The sequence below is a fragment of the Staurois parvus genome, unplaced genomic scaffold (genome assembly GCF_062004578.1).
Source record: "Staurois parvus isolate SC_StPar_1 unplaced genomic scaffold, SC_StPar_1.0 ptg000050l, whole genome shotgun sequence".
NCBI classification, from domain to species: Eukaryota; Metazoa; Chordata; class Amphibia; order Anura; family Ranidae; genus Staurois; species Staurois parvus.
In genome coordinates, this window is record NW_028317846.1 from 4,094,246 (window position 1) to 4,116,084 (window position 21,839).

General features: G+C 37.9%; 1 protein-coding gene across 2 annotated transcripts in view; it reads right to left on the reverse strand.

Moving 5' to 3' along the window:
* PSPC1 (paraspeckle component 1) overlaps positions 1-21,839 on the reverse strand; it is a 127,615-nt gene that overhangs the window by 60,892 nt on the left and 44,884 nt on the right. Inside the window, exon 9 of one of the 2 annotated variants that reach the window (XM_089666223.1) lies at positions 21,089-21,566. The exons of the other annotated variant lie outside the window; for it this stretch is intronic. Coding sequence (XP_089522349.1) covers positions 21,381-21,566 — 186 coding nt within the window. The 3' untranslated portion in view covers positions 21,089-21,380. Of the gene's footprint in view, positions 1-21,088; positions 21,567-21,839 lie in introns of those variants that run through there. 2 annotated transcript variants of the gene reach the window in all.

Here is a 21,839-nt window from a genome sequence, read left to right on the forward strand (position 1 = left end):
GGGCCCTGCTCCTTGGTAATATATGTGTATACAGTATACACCAAAACTTAAGAATATGCAAATCAAAAATATGTAACAAATTATGTATGAAAAGCGACACGCATAATCCCACTCCACACTGCATGTAAAAACTCATACAATCAAAGTCCAAGGCAATTAAAAGATTAAAATGGTGCAAATCCTATGACTCTTCTCCCTTTATAATCCATTTCCATGTCAAAAATGTGTATATACAAAATTATCACCAGATGTACTGTATATGACCTCTTCTCAAATAGGTCATAGAAACCCAATGTAGTACCTCCAAAGATCACCAGACACCGTCAAGCATAGTTTTATACTGAAATAACCAGCTACGGCTAAAACATCAGAAGCTCTTCTGCTCCTCAGTAATGATCAAGCTTCATACTTGGAAGCAAGACATTCACTGTAGTGTAGTAAGCAAACACGATTAAAAATATTGCAGTCACATTTTAAATTATCAGGCAGATAATTCCACATAAAGCACCCGGCTCTTAGTGCGTAAAACCACAGTTACTTTCGGGTCCGACCAGGGGCGGACTGACAGCTCATGGGGCCCCCGGGCAATAGAGGATCATGGGGCCCGTGTCCTTGCCCAAACTCAAAAAAGCCTATGAAAAAGGTACCAGGGGCATCTCATGGGGGCCCCCTACTGACCCCGGGCCCTCAGGCAGTGCCCGAGTTTCCAAATGGTCAGTCCGCCCCTGGGTCCGACAAAGCATCTGATGTCACCTCCTCAGGAGGAAATGCAAAAGGGTCATATACATCCAATGAGAATTTTGTATGTACACATTTTTGACACAGAAGTAGATTAAAAAGAGAGAAGAGCTTAGGGAGTGCTAACCACTAAGCCACTGTGCCGCCCCTTCAGGGTAAATAGAAGAGATAATATTATATTACATAGGATTTGCTAGATTGTAAGCTCGAAAGAGTAGTGCCCTCTTACCCCTCGTGTGCTGTTTGATGTTACTGTACTGTTTCATGTATTGTCCCCCCTCTATTGTACAGCGCTGAGCAAACCCTTTGGCGCTATATAAACTAGATAAATAAATAAATTTGCACTATTTTAATCCTTGAATTGCATTGGATTTTATTGTAGGAGTTTGTACACGCAGTGTGGAATGGGCTTATTATTCACGTCACTTTTTCATAATCATGTATCAATTAATTTAATTTGCACAGTCTAAGTGTTGGTGAATATATACAGATATATTGTTGTGGAATTGCGGGTATAATATACTGATGCTGAGACTGACATTGAGAAGATTTACTATTGCATTAATTGGGACTTTAGTGCTGGTATACATAAGAGATATTCTAATCTGGGGGATAAGAATGTTCCAGTTGCTCAGGGTAAATTTATCTATCCATACAGTCGTATCCAACCCTTGGCGATTGCATGGGCCGTCACTCGTAAGCGACTTTTTCCATGAATTCTCTTAGCAATTATTTTTACAGGGTGGTTGCCAGGTCTTTCCCCAACCCCTACCATGCAGGAGATCCCACATGGCCAGTGATGAAACTAGGACAATTTAGACAGGAGCCAATTAACCTACCAGCATGTCTTTGGAGTGTGGGAGGAAACCGGAGTACCCGAAGGAAACCCACGCGAACACAGGGAGAACATGCAAACTCCATGCAGGAGGCGCCATGGTTGGGAATTGAACCCATGACCCAATTACTGCAAGGCAGAAGTGCTAACCACTAAGCCACTGTGCCGCCCCTTCAGGGTAAACAGAAGAGATAATATTACACACCAAGTTTTTGTGTTAATAGGATTCATCAATTTTGTAGCTTTAATAAGGTTTTAAAGTGATTCTAAAGTTTAATTTTTTTTTTTCTGTAAAATAACAAATATGTCTATACTTACCTGCCATGTGCAGTGGTTTTGCACACAGTAGTCTGGATACTCCTTCTCGGGTCCCCCACAGACTCTCCCGACTCCTCCTGTCGGGTGCACCCACAGCAAGCAGCTTGCTATGGGGCACCGCTGCTCCATGTGTCCATTCACACACGGAGCTGTGGCTTGGCACCGCCCTCTCTCTCATTGGCTGACTGGCAGTGACTGACAGCAGCAATAGCCAATGGATCGCGATGAGGCTCAGGTAATTATTGAGGGGGCTGGGGGAACTGCTGCACACAGGTTTTTTTTTACCTTCATGCATAGAATGTATAAAGGTAAAAAACCTTCAACCTCTACAACCGCTTTAAGTTTACATGTTCAGTTCTTCTGTTGAGGGCTATCACAGAGTGTGTGGCCTTATTGATGTGTAATACCTACTTTTCACTTACCATGATAAAGTTGAAAGAAAAAACACAATACTTGCCTTAGATCTATAACTTTCCTGCCACCAAGGGAAAAAAAAATCCTGACCAAAAAGGTCATTTTCGCAGTTTACAAGACACTGGCAATATTTGCTCCCATCTTAGAGAGAAGTCGAATGCCACTAATTTCTTTAGGCTACATCCACATTAGTCCATTTTTAGGCACAGCCTTTGAAATCAATGGAAAGGTGTTAAAATGTGTGTTGCAATGTGCTTTACATTGCAAATCAAAAAAGTAAAAAAACCCACATTATCTGCATATGCATTTATTTCTATGCCGATGTATATGCAATAACGTACAAGTGTGAAATAAATGTCTTTTCCTAAAGGGCCAAATTTCAAATTTAAGATTGAGCCTCGAAAAACATTTTAAAAGTTGTTAAATTACATTAGTCAATATAGATCCAATTTACCAAACTCAAAAATTGCACACATGACATTTTATATAAGATGTAAGTATATTATTTTAACTTACCCTAGGCTTCCCAAGCCATTTTACATTACCTCAACTATGTCCGGATACAGTACTTCCTTCTTAAAGAGATCCTGTCACCAAGGAACAAAACTTGCGTTGAAAGCACCGAATAGTTTAGGTTCTCAGTGGCTTAATGTTTCAGTTTTCCTAGGTTGATATTTTTGGTCTGACAGCGTAGCTTTAAATTTACTAGGGAATTCGACCACTTTAGGAATGGTTGATTTTCTAGCTCATCCGTGCTCCACTGTGATGGCATTGCTCTTCAGCAGCAGCTCTTAGCGTGGCCTTGCAGGATCTGGTCTGCATGTTCTGAGGCACAGTACAGGAGCTCACATAAAATAGGGCAAAATATGGGAAGAATTCTAAGAGATTCCACACGGCAAACTTCTAAGGAGAGTTGCTTTTGTCAATTCATCCACCTGCTCCATGTCTCTTCTGCAGCTGCCAGCTTCTACTTATTTAGTGGCTGGGTGTTACACTGTTGACATTTTTCAGTCACTGACTTAAGATGATGCTATGCTAACAGGTGTTACAAACCTCTCCCTACTACAAATAAGTAGAAACAGTGGTTTCAGGGGATTCCATTTGCATTGTATGCTGGGTGCCGCCGATCACAAGACCACCTCAGAGGTACCCAGGAGAGAAAACAACTTTTCGGGACATGCGAAATCAAAGGATGTGCAGAAAATAAAAAACCTTAATTGATATGTGTGTATATATATATATATATATATATATATATATACATACATACATACACATACATACATACACACATATATACATACACATATATATATACACACACACACACACACACACACACTGGCAAAAATTATTCGATTCTCTGCAGATTTTGCAAGTTTTCCCACTTACAAAGAAATGAAGGGTCTATGATTTTTATCATAGTTGTAGTTTAAATCATTGAGACAGAATATCAACCAAAAAAACAAAACCGAAAACACACATGGTACAAAAGTTATAAATGGAGTTAAAGATCAGTGAGTTAAATACGTATTTGATCCTCTACCAACCAACAATATTTCTGGCTCCCACAGACTAGCTATGTGCTCATGTGGTACACAGATTAGTCCTGTCAATTTAAGAAGGTGCTCCTAACTACCGCTTCTTATGTGTATAAAAGACACTTGTTCACAGAATCATTTTCTTCCATTCAAACCTCACCATCATGGGCAAGATAAAAGAGCTGTTAAAGGACATCAGAGACAAGACTGTAGACCTGCACAAGGCTGGAATGGGTTACAAGACCATCAGCAAGAAGCTTGCTGAGAAGGAGACAACTGTTGGAGCAATTATTCACAGATGGAAGAAATACAAAAAAAAAATATCAATCACCCTTGGTCTGGAGCTCCATGCAAGATTTTGCCTCATGTTGTAAGGAATCATCATGATTAAAGTGCGGGATCAGCTCAGAACTAAACGAGAGGAGCTTGCGATTGATCTCAAGGCAGTTGGGACCACAGTCACTAAACCATTGGTAACAATACGGCACCATGGATTGAAATCCTGCAGTGCCAGCAAGGTTCCCCTCAAGAAGGCACATGTACAGGCCTGCCTGAAGTTTGCCAATGAACATCTAAATGATTCAGAGAAGAATTGGGAGAAAGTGCTGTGGTCAGATGAGACCAAAACTGAGCTCTTTGGCATTAACGCAACTCGCTGTGTTTGAAGAAAATGCTGACTATCACCCTAAGAACACCATCCCTACAGTCAAGCACGGTGGTGGAAACATTATGCTTTGGGTCGGTTTCTCTGCTAAAGGTACAGGCCAACTTTGCCACATTGAGGAGCCAATAGATGGGGCCATGCATGGTAAAAATCTTGGATGAGAACCTTCCCTCAGCCAGAACACTGAAAATGGGTCATGGATGGGTCTTCCAGTATGACAATGACCTAAAACATAACGTCAAGGCAACAAAGGAGTGGCTTAAGAAGAAGCACATTAAGGTCATGGAGTGGCCTAGGCAGTTTCCAAACCTTAATCCTATAAAAAATTTATGATGGGAGCTGAAACTTTGAGTTTCCAAGCGACAGCCAAGAAACCTTAAGGACTTAGAAAAGATCTGTAAAGAGTGGACCAAGATTCCTCCTGAGATGTGTGCAAACCTGGTAACCAACTACAGGAAACATCTTACCTCTGTGTTTGCCACAAGGGTTTCTCCAAGTACCAAGTCATGTTTTGCTTGGGGATCAATTACTTATTTCACCCACTGAACTGCAACTCAATTTATACCATATCTACTATCATGTGTTTTTTTTGGTTGATATTCTGTCTCTATCATTTAAAATACACCTATGATAAAAATTATAGACCCTCCATTGCTTTGTAAGTGGGAAAACTTACAAAATCTTCAGGAGGGTATATGTGTGTATAGATAGAGAGGTATTCCAATTTTTACAGCTCACACTAGAAGTTTTAGTGTAGGAAATCATACAAACAAAATGTATAAATACTATAAAACCAATTGAGATGTGGAGAGAAATGTGTCCTAGCCTAAAACATTTCAAAGGCGACAGTGCTTAAGTTCACACACCTAGTGGTTTCTGAAAGCTTCGGCGCTAGTATTCTGATACATCTGTCTTCTAAAGTTCCTGATATTTCACAGTTAAATGTAGGGTACATGGCTTAACCTTAATTCATCTGTGCAGATGTTGAGATGTTAATGCAGCTTAGACCTTCGATCAACAAAGCCTCCACAACAATATGAAAACACATACTTGCAGGCTCCACAAGCAGAAAATAGTTGAGCACGGTTATGTTGGAAAGGTTTTATGTTAGAAAAGATTTACCTAAAATTAACTCCAAAAGCACACTGGGTGTTCACAAATTTAGAGGTGCATCAATAAAGATTTCATTTTTTAGATTCGGATAAAATGAGGAACCCCCATCAGGTTTACTGCAATTTGAGGCTCCGGTAAAGAACTTTTTTTTTTTTTTTTTAACATAACTATCAGGGGCTCTAGCATTCCCTATTTATTTTGCATATTGCTTCTGTCTGCGTTGCTGGAGATTGTTAGAGGTTTTTCTCTTACTTCCTATTCTAGGGACAACCCTTTAATTTGCATTTTCTCAAAGAAGGCAAAAGCGTTCTGATTAGATAACCTGAAGAGGCAGGCAAATGATGTCATGCTCTTCACCTCATTCAATCAGAGAATGCTTTGCATTCATTAAGAAAATGCAAAGCATTCTCTTACTGGCACCCATGCGAGCAGGCGATAATTTGTGTGCAGCCAAGGAAGCAAGTAGAAATCACTATAATAGTGGTAATTTATACAGTGGTTTCCAGCTTACAGGGGATCCTACAGGTATGGTATATGAATAGTTAACATTGGTTCACACTGGACCAATGTAACAAAGTAAAAAGCATCCATACTTGGAATTCTTCTTGAACTAAATTATGAGGAAAATCTAAATTTTCTAAAAGGCAAACCCACTCTATTATAAAAAGCCAAAATATTCAAATTCTTCCATAATCCTAATTATGTCTGTACATCTTTACTTTGCTACTGCCAACATTTTTCTAACAAATTATCTTGGGAATGCTTTCATATACTTTGTCAATTGCTAAATATTGGTGAAAGTAAACTGGCCTCAGAGGCCTAAAGCTAACCACGTTACATTACAATTGCACAGATCTTCTCTAGATCTACCAAAAACTATGTAGTTCAAGTGTCTGCTTGACTGGATACAAAAGGATTGTTTAGGAATTCAGATTGCAAATTTTTAATACTCTAAACCAGATTTTACAAAGATTGTATAAACAGATTGTATTCTTTATGGTGACCCTAAAGCCTCATACACTAACGGGTGGTTTGAGCTTTCAATGTAAAGTGTGGGCATATTTCCACAGATGCCCATTGTAATGAACTGATTTATGCTAGCTGTCCGGCGGTATGCATCATGCTTGCATAAACCTGCAAATGTGCACAGGCATAAATACTGACTTTTACACGTTCCAGGATTACGCTCCTGTAAAAGTTTTCACAATTTTTCATAAACCCAGGCATTTATTATTATTAGCAGCTGTATGCTGCATTTGTCTTGTAATTTGTAAAGAGTCAAATATGCAAAGCCTAAAACTGCCTATTTGCGTGAGGGCTAAAGCCACAGCCCTGCCCTCACAGAATCCCTGTGCCATTTAATTATGAAAATTTGCTTACTCCATGTGTAACTTTCTTAGAAGTATGGCTTGTTGTACACCTGACACAATGTGGATAAGTGTTACAATCGTATGCAGTCATTCTTCAGTGACATTCGATATACCGGTAAGATAAAAAAAAATAGTGCTTCAACCATTTTTATACTTCCAATGTGACTTAAAGTGGAGTTCCAGCTGAAAAAAATTCAGCCACAAAAACTGTAGCTATTGACTTTAAAATACAGCCACTTACCTGTCCCTCGGTCCAGCAGTGTCCTCACCACAGCTGGTTTCACCGGCCGTCTTCTCTCCCTGGCACCGACATCTTTAGTGTGGGCACCCAGCTCTGACAGCTTACAACTTCACAGCCGGGTGCCCACTGCACATGCGTGAGAAGCGCTGTGCTTTGTGAATGGCCCCGTAGTCTTCTGGGACCTGTCACGTGTCCCAGAAGACTAAGGGGAGGGAGGGAGACAACTTCTGATCGCCTAGGCAATCAAAGTGGAAGCGGGTACATGTCAAATAATAATAATGGTGGACATATTCATTTTAGATTTTAATGCCATAAAACTGATTTTTTTTTTCCCAGTGCGTCAACACCAGCATTTTAATTTAAAGTTGAATTTATATGCAAGGTTTCAGAAATCTTATTCCCATTTTCCATGAAAACCACCCTGCAAATTTGACCATAATCTACTGGCACTTAGGTCTGTGTGCCCTACAGTTCAAGCATCCATCTCTGAATAGGCAGAACTCTAAACTTTAATACCACTTCGTACAGTATTCACCAGCAGCATACTTCAGCCTATCGGTATTTTCATAGACTGCTGGCAGTGGGGCTGGATGCTGCAACTAAAAATGCTGGGATGTGATGTGTGTAGGCCTATGGTGAAGTTTGCCCAAGCCGAAAGGTTTAAGCAATTGGATGCACTAACAACACCTTTTTGAGGTAAAATGAAAGCATTTAAAAAAAAAAAGTGGCGATATCTGAACCTTTTCTCTTCAACTCCAGAGAAATTTGCCAATGCAGCATAAAATAAAGCTGTTCTGTTGCTGATTTTGCCAGCTTTTAAAATGAAAAAAATTCAAGAGATAAATGAAATCCCAAATGGGGAAAAAAAAAACCCTCCTTTGATAAAATAAAAAATACATGGCCATGAAGTCAAGTCAGTCATGACATTAAAAAGCAAAGAACCCCAGCTCACAGCGCAGTTAAATGACGGACAAAACATGCATTTGATAAAGCATTAAAATGTTTATTTTGTAAATTTAGGGGTAAACATTTAGACATACTAAGTATTCTATATGCTTGCAATATCAAAAAACATGCCTTTGTTTAATCATAGCTGGTTTAAACACAAATCAGTGGCAAAGATCAACAAGGTCTGACAAATTTATGCTCAGACTGAGCATCTGTATTTGTTTGCATCACACATGAGGTCACCAGGTCCTGTTCAAAATCTTTTACTTTACTTTTCAGGAAATACGGTCATTACATCTTACAACACCAAAAGATGATTTGAGATGGACTCAGGATTTATTGTAGAAGGCATAAAATATACCCAAACCAATTTGTTTTTAGTTAAGCACTGCATAACATTTAAAGGAACATCTAATGCTTTGTTTCGTGAGAAAGTAGAAATAGGATTTCATTTTTTAAAAAGTTATATTTTTTCTTTAAGACTTCATGCACACTAGTGGAAGGTTTTTTTAAGCCAAAAAAAAAAAGGGGGGGGGGAAAAACTCAGTATAAAAAAAGCTGGCAAAAGCGGTTTTTAGTAGCATTTTAGTAGCGGTCAGGAGTATTCACGTTTTATTAGCGATTTTACAGTACATGTAGAGGGAAAAAAAGAAGCTAGAAAAAAAGCTGTTGGGAGCACTTTAGTAGTGTTTTTTTTCTGCTCCTAGACTATGAGGTTCAAAAAATGCTAATAGCCTAAAGTAGTGTTCATGGACACATAGGAGAACACTATTTAGCTTCTAGGAGCAGAAAAAAAAATATGCTCACAATAGCTTCTAGGAACTTAAAAAAAATGCTAATGTGCATGAATCCTAAAGGTTGTAATTGAAATTGCAACTATGGGAAAATTACATTAAACATCATGCAATCTACTACTAGTATTAGGTTTTGTTTTGAATCCTCCTGTAATAGTTTTTTTACTGCTTCATCTTGCCAGTAGCTCTATTACTTTTCCCAGCTCCTGTAGTACAGTGACAACACTGTTTATTAACCAGTAAAATCACACAACAACTTTGTCACTCTGAAGAGGGCAATTTTAGATGGACAGGTACGTTTAAGGCACTGTTTACACTAGTGCAATTTTAGATGTGACTTGAGTCGTACAGAATCGCATGACAATGGAAATCACATTGTTTCAATAAAACTCAGCATGGCAAAAATTTGGAAAAAGTTCCTGTGCTACTTTGGTGCTATTCCAGAGTGATTTGGCCCAATAGAATATGTAAACCACATCCACTACATAATCACACTGAAAATCGGACCAAAATCTAATCGAAGTGTGAACTTAGCTTTAATGGACTTTTAACAAAGAGAACCAAAATTTGGCCAATTTCAGCTAAAGATTATTTTTTTCTTTTGGAAAAAGGGTTTAAGCCTTTTAGGCAACCCCGCCAACATAATATGGTTTGCCCTATACTTGGGACGATGAAGTGGAAAACTAAAATTTCTGACTTGCCTGTAAAATCAATTTCTTGGGAGTACAGTACACAGGAAAAGTCTGAAACGGCAAAAACAGTTCGGGCCCCATAAAACCCTTCCCACTGAAAGCTATCCTCAATTTATTAGCAAGCAATAAGAATCAGATAGAGGGGAAGGTCCTGTATGCAAAGAAATGAACAGCCAAGGCAGAATCTGTCATTTGAACAAGAACAGACTGGATAAAGGCCAGGAAACATCCCATGGAGTATAGTCTAAAACAGGGCTCAAGCAATGCATTGATTGCATCCCTACCATGCCAACCCTCTGTCTAAAAAAGTACTTCTCCCCCACCTGCAGAGCACACAGGGTAAGTGTACTACACTGAGCAGCACCAGACCCCCACCCCTTTCCTGTCCATCCCAGATGCTTCTGTGCGACATCATTTGGAATTGAAGACAGAAGGGAAATTGGAGCACCAAAACAGGAAGCAGCACTCTCACTACACCCCTTTTGGCCGTCGGCTGAAATGAGGAAAAAAAAAAAGTCCCGACCCTCACCCGGTAGTTCTCAGCCTTACCTGAGAAATTATAGAATGATCCCGGCGCTGGGCATCGAGATGAGTGAAGGAAAGATGGCCTCCACTCATCTCTATGCCCTTGGAGAACCGGAACGATGTCACTTTCGGCCATTGTTTTTTTAAAGCACTAGATCAGGGTGGGCAAATGTGGCCATCCAGCTGTTGGTGAACTAAAAGTCCCATCATGCCTCTGCCTTTGGGAGTCATGCTTGTAACTGTCAGTTCTGCAATGCCTCATGGGACTTGTAGTTCTACAACAGCTGGAGGGCCACAGTTGCCCACCCCTGCACTAGATCAATGCTTTACATTGCAGAGGAGAGATGTAGGGTTCCTATTGACCCCACATCTCTCCATAAAGAGGACCTGTCACTAATTATTTCTATCACAAGGGATGCATGCATTTCTTGTGATAAGAATAAAAGTGATTAAAAAATTTTTTAAAGGGACAGTGCAAAAAAAAAAAAAAATACATACATTTTTTTAAAAAAAGTTTAAAGTTCCCCGTCCTCGCATATAGTGGTGAACCCATACTTAGGCCATGCCCACATATGTAAACTGTGTTCAAACCACACACGTGAGGTATCGCCACGAACGTCAGAGCAAGAGCAATAATTCTCGCACTAGACCTCCTCTAACTTTACACTACTAACCTGTAGAAATTTTTAAAGCATCACCCATGGAGATTTTAAGTACCGCAGTTTTACGCCATTCCACGAGCATGCACAATTTTAAAGCGTGACATGTTGGGTATGTATTTTCTCTCCGTAACATCCTCTTTCATATGTTACAAAAAATTGGGGATATATATAGTTTGTAATCAAAGTGTATTTTTTGTTTTTTTTAAATATGTTCATTTTTAAAAACTGCGCATATGGGTTTCGGTTTTCGGCCAACTGCATTTTGAATTTCCAGTTTCAGCACCAGAATTTTCATTTCAGTGCAACACTACTTCTGACTCCTGTACTCTGCCCTACTGAGCCCTGTATTAAGACCTACAAACTACTGACACCTGTACACTGCTCAACATACTACTTATACTGGCCAGTGTGAGCAGACAGCCAGGCCCATTCATGTCTATTGAGATGCAGTGGCTGCCACCCCTTACAATTTAATATTTGTGATGGTTAGGGTGTGTGCAACCAGACAATGCGACCTTGGGGAATACAGACCCAGAGGGATGTCAAATAGCAGTGGTCATGCATCCTGATAATCCTTAATAGGACAGCCTGCATGCACATGAGAACACCTGCGCATGCCGTATGGGCAAACATTACCCTTTGCATAGATGGTTGCTTAAGTATACCATGCAGTTAACTCCACAGTATCTCTAGGAGGAGCGCATAACGCAGTGATATTAGAGGCCAGCCCCGTGTCTTATTCAGGTTCAGGTAAGATCCCAATGGCATGCCTAGGGTACCAATGTGAAAGTTGTGCCTGAAGCAGGAAGAGAACAACCAGATAAAAAATGTTCCAAACAAAAAATTCCCTCACAAGAAAAAAAATATTCATCCCCATTATGAAAGATTAGTGATTAATGTAAGTGAGAAATTATATGGGGGCCCTAACTGTTCTATATGCCAGTGTCCAACCACCTGAAGGTAGCAACATATAAGCCAGTCATTTTAGACTATGCCTGGGTCTGGTAAAGTACAATCAAGTATACAGATTTACTGGCAAGGATCAACAAATAAAACTAGGTTACAGGAATGAGCTCAGAAAAACGGGTATGATAAAGCTAGTGAAAGACTGCATCCTATAGAAGAACATTTTTTTTTATTTCACACAGTTGCACTTGAAGGGCAATTTAATAGGCATTTTTTTTCTCTCTGAAATTTTTATATTTTTTATACATTTCTCAAAGTTTACAATACCTCAGCACTTTTCTGCAAGATCAAAACTTCTGTACTAACAATCCAAGAGGTCCAGCCTTTAAAAATCCCTCCATATAGTGCAGCTGCTCGAGTCCAATAAGTTACCGATACTCAATCCCTTACAGTTGGCTTCTGCAGACCCTCTATGGAATTTTTAATGTCAGAGGCATTTCCTAGACCTCCCGATCATTTGATCACTGCGACTGGGTATCACAACAATCCCGCAATCGGGAGCCCTCCTACTAGCCTCCCAACTGTAAACCATGACTGGGACAGTGTGGTCGAGAGAGCATACCCCCAGCACAAAAAAGCAACATTGGCTGTACATATACCTGTGGCAGCACAGCATTAAAGCCCACTGCAGTGCTGTCAGATGTGTACGGCCGGCAGCAACAGATTAAAGTATAACTAAAGGCAAAACTTATTTTTTGATTTGGACAGAGTAAAGATGTATTAGAACACCTGTCAGGTTTTTATTGCTGTCTGTGCACCAGTCAGGGAAGTTCACCCTCTCTATTTATCCTGTATACCACTATCAGAGAGTAAGTGTAAACAAATCCCAAATTTTGGGCTGTCCCCAGAAAAGTAACAAAGGGGAAATCTTCCAATAGGGACACTAGTTCTGGAGAACTCGGAGGCCCCAATGGATTCCCTTAATTTGCAGATATGTCCTCTCACTTTCTGTTTTGGCAACAGGGTGTGAAGGTAAATATTCCCAAGAGGACACAGAAGGCCAAAAAGAAAACCTGACAGGGGATTTATCCCACCTTTACTGAATTAAAAATGAAAAAAAATGCCTTCAATTCTACTTTAAGTGCAGTTATTCATGCTTTTTTCCAGTTATTCTAAAATTTTTAACTTACATATGTAACACAATTAAGGTTTACTGGTCTTTCAACACAATATTTTGGGATAATTCATTTTTAAAAAGTTAAGCAGTGTTTCAGCTCAAAGGAACAAAGATCAACTCCACAGTTTAAAATATAGAATTCAGAATAGACATTAACTATAGTTTAAAAATTGTTTACAGTGAGAATCATTAAACGTCAACACAATTAAAACACAATTAAAAAGTCTAAAGTTATAGTTCATTAAAATTAGCATATGATAAACAATACTGCAAGATACCTTCAGTGAAAGCTTTGGACAAAGTCTTTATGTAGTAAAGCATACTTGTTATACTCACTGTGGAACCTAAGGGGAAAATCCTCCACATTGTGTAAAAGTCTGTTTAATCCTGTCTTCTGATACTCCCTTCTACTATCCCCAGTCCATATGCTGATAGTACAGAGCTCTAGGAGTCAACTCTGCACATGCTCAGTTTAGTGTGTATTGCTAGGTTTTTTTTCTTTGGGAGGGTGCATGTGATCAGCACAGAGCAAATCAGCACTGTCCAGAAAGAGGGTCAGGGGTTATGCAGCCTCACAGGACAGTCAGCGCAGAATAAAAACTCCTCCTACAAGATTAACCAGTGCTCAGCTGGACAATGGTAATAGTCACAAGACTGCTATAAAGTGGTGATGAGAATAGGTATTTAGCAGTTTATATTTACTAAAATAATTGCATTTCCATGTTCTGTGTACTGTGGGAGAACAGATATAGTGAATGCAGGGTCCTGGGTTTAGTAACACTTTAAGCAGATCTGGTAAATAATGTGCAATCTTAATATTTGTTAAAGTCATATTTGGTGATCATCTACCTAATTAAAGGTCTAATACGATGGTTTAGAAGGTAGTGGTGGAGGGGGTGGACAAGCCTTAAACAGAGGTTTGAATAATTTCAGCAGTCAGTTTAGTACACTCATGATTGACATGTTTTTATGAAGATAACCATTGCTTTTACTTTTATTTCATCATATATTCAACTTGAACTGCCTACATATGTGACAGGTATATTTAAACACCTTGCTTGAATGAAAGGGTAAGCTTTGAAAAAGAACTTGAGAATCCTTTCTGAAAATTTTAACATGCTCTTACATTGCATAAGTTAATGGAAACCCATACCAGGAGAAATATGTAGGCTGCCATTTCAGATATTCTAAAAAATGCTAGCATCCTGATCCAAAAACCTGTATACAGCAGGTAATAAAATTGATCCTCATACTTATTTCAGGTAAACAACCTAAAAGAAAAGCCTCCCAAAAAAATTGCAAAGAGCTAGCTTTATTTTATTTTTTTTTTTGCAAAAAAGTGCAATGCACAACCCGTTCTATTCTGGACATGGACAGAATACAAACAGGACAACATAACTGCAGATTATATCAGATGCTGTCCAATGGCCAAAGAGGAATGCCACAAGCAGCAAGAAAGATGTAAATATGTGACAGAGCAGCAAATGATCAGAGCACTGACCTGTTACCACTGGAGGAGCAGGCAAGTATGCTATACATACCTGCACATTATGAAGGAGTTCACCCACCACGATGCAGACTTATGTTTTAAAGTACTGAAGCCATTATTATTAGTATAGAAGCTAAGCAACTAGTTTTTTTAATTTTAACTAAACTGTTTCATATCTTACAAGCAGATACCTTATATAATAAAAGGCATTCCCCCTAACTGCCCCTAATGATCACCATGTCAAGTCTTAAAAATGAAAATTGAAGCTTTAATATTTACTATTGAGCAACAGAAGCCAACTAGCATCCACATACATCTCTCAATACAGGTTTCCATTAACTTAGAAAATGTAATATGGCCAGGGGTAGCCAAACCTTTGCACGACTGTATATGTAAAACTCGGAAAAAAACAAAAAAAAAAAGGAATTCTTTCCGTCCTAATGTAGCGCAAGACATATCAAACAACTTTTTTTATATATAAATTTTTATAAATCTGAACTTGATAAAAAGCCACTGGTAAAAGAAAATTGCTCTGTCACCAATCTAACACAGATTAGGTCTGTAGTCTGCTGGAAAATGGAGAGGTACTTCTCCATAAAGTGATGTAATTTAGGAAGAGAGAAGGTTAATACACAGAAAAATTTGAAGCAGTGCCCCAAAGTTCAAAATTATTTTTGCAGGCCATTGGAAAGTCAGATTCATAAATATATTTTGACCATACCATACTACTAAATATCTTAACGACCAGGAAAATAAAATTCATAAACGTGGATGTCATCTTGCAATTCAAAACATTGAAAAGGTTATAAAGTAATAAAAATGTGCACATAAAACAAAACTGCAAGTGCAAATGGAATGGGGACAGAGGATAAAAAAAACATAATAGTATACTAATTTTGAGACTAATCCTGGCATGGTAATTTTCATTTGGAGAAACACATTTCAAATATTAATCTTTAAAACCAAATCTGAACATTTATAAAGCTGGGTATACAGTAATTGATTTTTATTTTAAATAGTTTTATTTTAACAATGTTCATTTGATTTTCTATTCATTAGTGGAGTAAAATTTACGTTAATTTTCAATCACAGTGATGAGAAAATTTGAAGGAGCAGTATGAAAATTTTCTTCAACATATATCTAACAGTGCATATGGTTTTCATCTTGTAAAGTCCAGTCTTTCCAAAATCAAATGTAAACCAAATTTTTAATCCCTTTGCACAACATTCATAAAGCTGTCACACATACTGAGAAATTTAATACAAATGTTTGTACAAACATTCGAAAATCTACTAGTGTATACCCTGCTTAAGAGTAAGGTCAAAATTGAAGAATGTATGCCAAAATAAAGGTGTCTTCGTGAATTTCAGCAGAATATAAATGTCTTCTTGAACATCAGCAGTGTGTGTAAATGGAGGAACCACATATCCAATAACTGGACTGTATAGTAGTTTTTAAACCAAATTTAAACCTGAAAACAAACACAAAGTATACTGGAGTTTACCAGCCCTTAGATGCGTTGGCTGCATTTGTCTTCTTATTCATGCCTCTTTTTTTTTTTGCAATTATCCCTCAAAAAAAAACCTAAACTATGGAGAAAGCCATGGCTGTGACTCAGGCTGGTCTCGTTAATCTTCATTAAGTTGAATTGATGGGACTAACAGCTTACACAAAAAAAGGATATTGAGGTTGATGCTCTCAAACCAGCTCACAGGCACTGTCGAGGACAATTCCAACAGGATCAATTGGTAATTTCTGTATTTGCTGAAAACATTCTCAGCCTGATGTGACTACTACTGTAGCCACCGCATCTAAGGATTAATATGCTACAATAAAAATCAATGTTTGTTTTCAGGGTTAGATCTGCTTCAAATGGAACAAAAAAACTACTTTACAACCCACAAAACCAGAGGTATCCTTAACGTGGTATTAAATCCAACACCAAAAATGTAATATTGCAGCTTACCATTAATTTGATGTGGTGGCTGCATTAGTTACTTTTATAACTGGATAAAGGCGCAACAGAGCCACATCTAGACAGCAGCATTGTCATAATGGGGGAGGGGTCAGAGGAAGTACTGTTAAATCCACTAGCAGATTTATGTACACTAACAAACTGAAGCCAAACTCCAGCTAAGACAAACAGTTACAGAAACAGCTTTTTTTTTTTTCTTTTTTTTTGGATAAAGGTTTTACATAAATAAAATCTGAGCTCTGGAGACTCCCCTGTCAGTGGTAAGTGTAAATATGAGATTTGATCTTGTAAAAAATTACAGGATTATCTGCATTATTGAATCCAAAATTAAAGGGGAGAAATGGACATGATGAGTTTGATGACATGCAAGTAACACTGTCAAAAGCTATACCTTGATTCAATACTTGATTGGTCTTCTCCTTGCTATGCAATATGTAAATCTAAATCTATTAGATTGTAAGATCTTATGAGCAGGGCCCTCTTTAACCTCTTGTTTTGATTGCATTGTAGCTGTACTGTCTCCCTTGATATTGTAAAGCACTGCAAACTGTTGTTGCTATACAAGTCCTGTTATTGAAATGCGTTGTCATACGGGTACTGATATTTAGGATGATATAAACAGTCTGTTAAAATGGTATAGAGATGTTTGCTACAGATGAAGCTATGCCATGCAACAGCAAAAGCAAGCTAGAAAAAGGAAAAAAAAAAAATAGTAAGGGGTGCACAGAAAATGTTTTCAAATTGTACCACCTTTTAGGGAAAAGTACAAAGTTCATCCTGATGAACACCACTGAAAAAATGTAACAGCAAGAATTTGCTTCCTGAACACTTCAGTTTTTTTTTTTTTTTTTTTTATAGATTTTTAGATGTTAATCATGAAAATCCCATCATGTACCAATTTATAGAAATATTCTGTATATATATATATACACACACATATACATACACACACATATACACACACACATACACACACACACACATACATCTGATTATAAACACCCCTGTAAACGTTCCACAAATGTTCATGTCATGTAGTGACATGAAAAAAACAAAACCAAAAAAACTATAGATTAAGATAAAAGTAATAGTAAATAAACCAATAAGGTGGCTGCTATTACAAAGGTTCTGTCGCCTTCAGCAATGATATTCAGACTCACAACAATGCCCACTTCTAATATATGCAAAATATCAAAATTCAAATGTAATCAGAGTCCAAAATGGAGAAGCAGAAAGCCCACGTATTCTAAAAGATACCTGCAACTTAAATGCTTATGACTCAATGCTTTGCATAACCAGTCCACAACCGTGGGTGAGTGTGGAAACATTGGAAGGGAGCATGACACTGATTTCTGCATCAACTATAAAAAAGTGATTGCATACCTGAACTGTGCTGTAAAAACCGCACCAATTTCAATTTACAGCTATGAAGTTTGGAGGAGATTGCTTTGAACACTACAAATGGACTTTCTATATTAAGTTGTATATTTTGCACATTATGAAAGTGGGCATTGCTGTGTCAGAATATCATTAGTGTGGGTCCCGTCTGCTCTCCAACCTGAGTCACTTCTGACAGTTTTGGAGATATCTCCCCACCACAGAGGGGATAGCCTGAGATGTGCATGTTTCTGAATGAGACTGTCGAAGGGTTGTGTCCTTTTGTTCCACTTACATCTCAAATTACCCTCAGCTCTGCAGTGTGACATCAGATACCCACCCTCTGTCTCCTGGAAGTTCAGAAACACCATATAATCCGTACATGTTGGAAGGTTGTGGAGTAAAGAAAGCAACAGGTACAGCTTATATTTTGAGGATTTAGTTACTCACTGTTTTATGTAAGGGTTTATCATTTTAGGATTACTAATTTTCACTTTTCATTTTTGGTAGTGTTTCGGCATGCCTAGGCTGGATGGATGCTGCCTGAAAAGGCTATAGCATCTTGCATGCACAAATACTACTCATTTTGTTAATATCAGTTCCAATATAACTGATTTGATTGTGTCAAGGCATAGTACTCTATGTACATGTAATTCACATATTTAAGCTAGTCAAAAGCATGATAGGAGAACAATTCATGAGAGCAGAAATGCTTTGCCAATGTCAGAACAGCCATGATACATACTGCTGTTTGTGGACGTACATGCTTAACCATTAGCCGCCTGGCCAATGGCGGCTTCAGATGTGCCTCTTCATTCCGGGTGCACGCCATTTGGCGTGCTCCCGCACATGCGCCGTTTGCGGTAATGCAGAGCGGCGCAGCGGGATCTGTCACGGGCCGTGCACCTCGGACACGGCCGATGACAGATCCAAGTACCGACTCCCGTTGCTGGTACCATGTGACCTGCTGTGACCAATCACAGCAGGTCACATGACAGTTGTATACAATGGATGGCTTCATTCATGATGCCATCAATTGTATACTAGTGCCTAGATGTGAATGGTCACAGTTAATCACATGCACATGTCATGTGATTAGCTGTGACCAAATCACAGCTAAGCACAAAAAAAAAAAAAAAAAAAAAAAAAAAGCTGAATGAATCGATTTCATTCAGGTAAATGCTTGCTTATAGCAAAGTAATTCTTTGCTATAAGCAAATTGTGTTAAAAAAAAAAAAAAAATACTGATCACTTACCCAAAGTAGTACAATGTTACTATGGTAACATTGTACTACTTTGGCCATAGTAAAATATGAAAAGAAAATCTTAAAAAAAAATTAAAAAAAATGTAATAAAAAATTAAATATAATAAAAAAATTAAAAATTTTTTAAAAAAATGTATATATATATTTTTTTCATACTGTCACCAGTCAGTGTCCCTGTTAACCGCCATGCCAGTTATATGATGACGCTGTACTGCACTGGTGACAGTATGTAAAAAAAAAAAAATAGTGAAAATAATTTTTTTCATTTTTTCATTTTCCGAAAAATTATTACATAAAAATACAACTTCAAAAAACTCGCCATGCCTCTTATGAAGTACGTCGAACTGTCTACTCTGCAAAAAGGGGTCATTTGGGGATATCTGTACTGTTCTGACATTCTTGGACCTCAAGAAATTAGATTGGCTGTCAGTACTTCAGGATTGATCAATATTCAGATCTATACCATCGTTTGTGAACTCTATAACTTTCCTACAAACTAAATAATACATCCTAATTTGGGTTATTTTCACCAAAGACATGTAGCAGAATACATCTCGGCCTAAATTTATGAAGAACAATTATTTATTTGTAAACTTTTATAACAGAAACAAAGAAAAATGTGTTTTTTTTTTCAAAATTTTTGGTCTTTTTTTGTTAATTTAGCAAAAAATAAAAACCCCAGCGGTGATTAAATACCACCAAAAGAAAGCTCTAGTTGTGTGAAGAAAATGATAAAATTTTAGTTTGGGTACAGTGTTGTATGACCGCGCAATTGTCATTCAAAGTGTGAGAGCGCTGAAACCTGAAAAATGGCCTGGGCAGGAAGGTGTAAAATTGCACGGTATTGAAATGGTTAAGCCTCAAATGCACCATGACTGGGCTTGTTAAAGCGTATGATTTATATTTCGTTGTAAGATTGGTGTTTGAGATAAAGCCTAAGACCCTCACATTTGTTGTGCAAGATGTGCTGTTGCATTTACAGCTTGGCTCAAAAGGAACTTGGACCATGATTAAGGAAGGTATTTGCATTGGTCCACAGGTCAGATATGTCATCAATGACAAGCGGTTTAACAATCTGATTCAAGGATGCCACTGAGAATTTTCTCGCCAACTACAGAGCACCAAACGACATTCAGCTGGTTGACAAACTTCTCACAGCACACAAGAACATGAAGTGCAACAGGTCAACGAAGATTCATTTTCTGCATTCACACTTGGATTGAAAAACTAGGTACAGTCATTAATGAACATGGTGAAAGGTTTATTAAATACATTATAGTCTTTAAAAAGTTAATTTCATATTTTTCAAGATACCTACATGATACAGTCATTGTTGAAATTATGGTGTGTGCAGTTTAAAGGGGTCTCATGACCACCAAAAGTGTTTCAGGAAGCAAAACATTGGAAAAAATTGTGCTCCACTGTAATTAAATCCACGATGTACTTTCCAATGCATTAGAGACTGGCTAGAATCAAAACCAGCATGGATGTAGAAATAACGGTTGCAGGTTTGATACTTTTAAAGGAAAAAAAAAAAAAAACTAAGACAGCTCCTGGTAAATGTTCTACACTGGTGGATACCAATTAAGGCTACATTCATACCATGTGATAATATGCGTTGCCCTGACATGCAAGATAGCATTTCAATTTGGAGGGTAAATTCTGGTCAATCCACCCAGAGTGCAGCATGCAGAACTTTATGAAAACACACTGCATGCAGCGCAATGTACTGCTATGAAAAGGTGCAATTGAAAATACATTTTATCTTGTTCATGCATTTCACTGCTTAGAAAAAGTGTGCAGTAAGAAGGGGGCCTAACTGGAATAATGTACTCATCCATGTACAAACAATCAGAGCAGCATTCCTGTGTTTTTTTTGTTTTTTGTACAGGAAAACTCCTCGTTATCTTTAGGTTTTCCAAGTTCAGAACAGAAATCACAAGTTTGCTCTAGATATGGACATTCAAAAAAGGTAGTTAAAACGCAGCAGATAAAAATTAAGCTACAAGAACTTTTTTTTATGAAGTTTAGACACCAAATTCCTACCTTTAAAACGGCTTTATTTCACAGTAAAACAAGATTTTCCTTTATTGTGATTTAACTGCACATTTTACAGCACTGTTACAAATAGATTAAATCACAATAATATTCAATATTCACAATGAGGCATAGTGAATTTTACTACTGATCAAAACACAATGTAGAGTTACATAACAAAAAGTTCTACAAATGCTATAAGTGACAAAACAATGCTTCAAATTAAAAATGAATAAAAAATAAAAAAAGGCATTCCACTGGAATTTATACTAAATGTATTCTGAGAAGGAATGGTGCACTAATAACGGTGACGTTTGTTAGATCCATCAAAGTTTCCCCCTTGGCTTCCTCTACCATAGCCACCAGGTCCACCACCAACTGCATTTACACCACCCATTGCTGGCTGAGCAGCTTCAGTTCCTGCTCTGTTAACCATGGGAGATCCCATCTGTGATGGAGATGGCTGGGAGAATCTATCATTGCGCTATAAACACATTGGTTCAACACGCAGTCCCGCAAGAGTAATATTGGTCAATATAAATCGGAAACATTCACAAAAGTGCGTAGTGACGTTCAGTAGACAGTCCAGTAGAGTCGTACATAAAAGGAAGAAAGGAGCAGTTAAATTAGTAACTGTATAAAAAAAAAAAAAAAAAAACACAATAAAAAAAAGGGACTTAAGTGCTACAATTTTAAGAAATACAAAAAAAAAAAAAAGTGGATTTCAAGTGCACAGATTGTGCAAATCTAATTACAA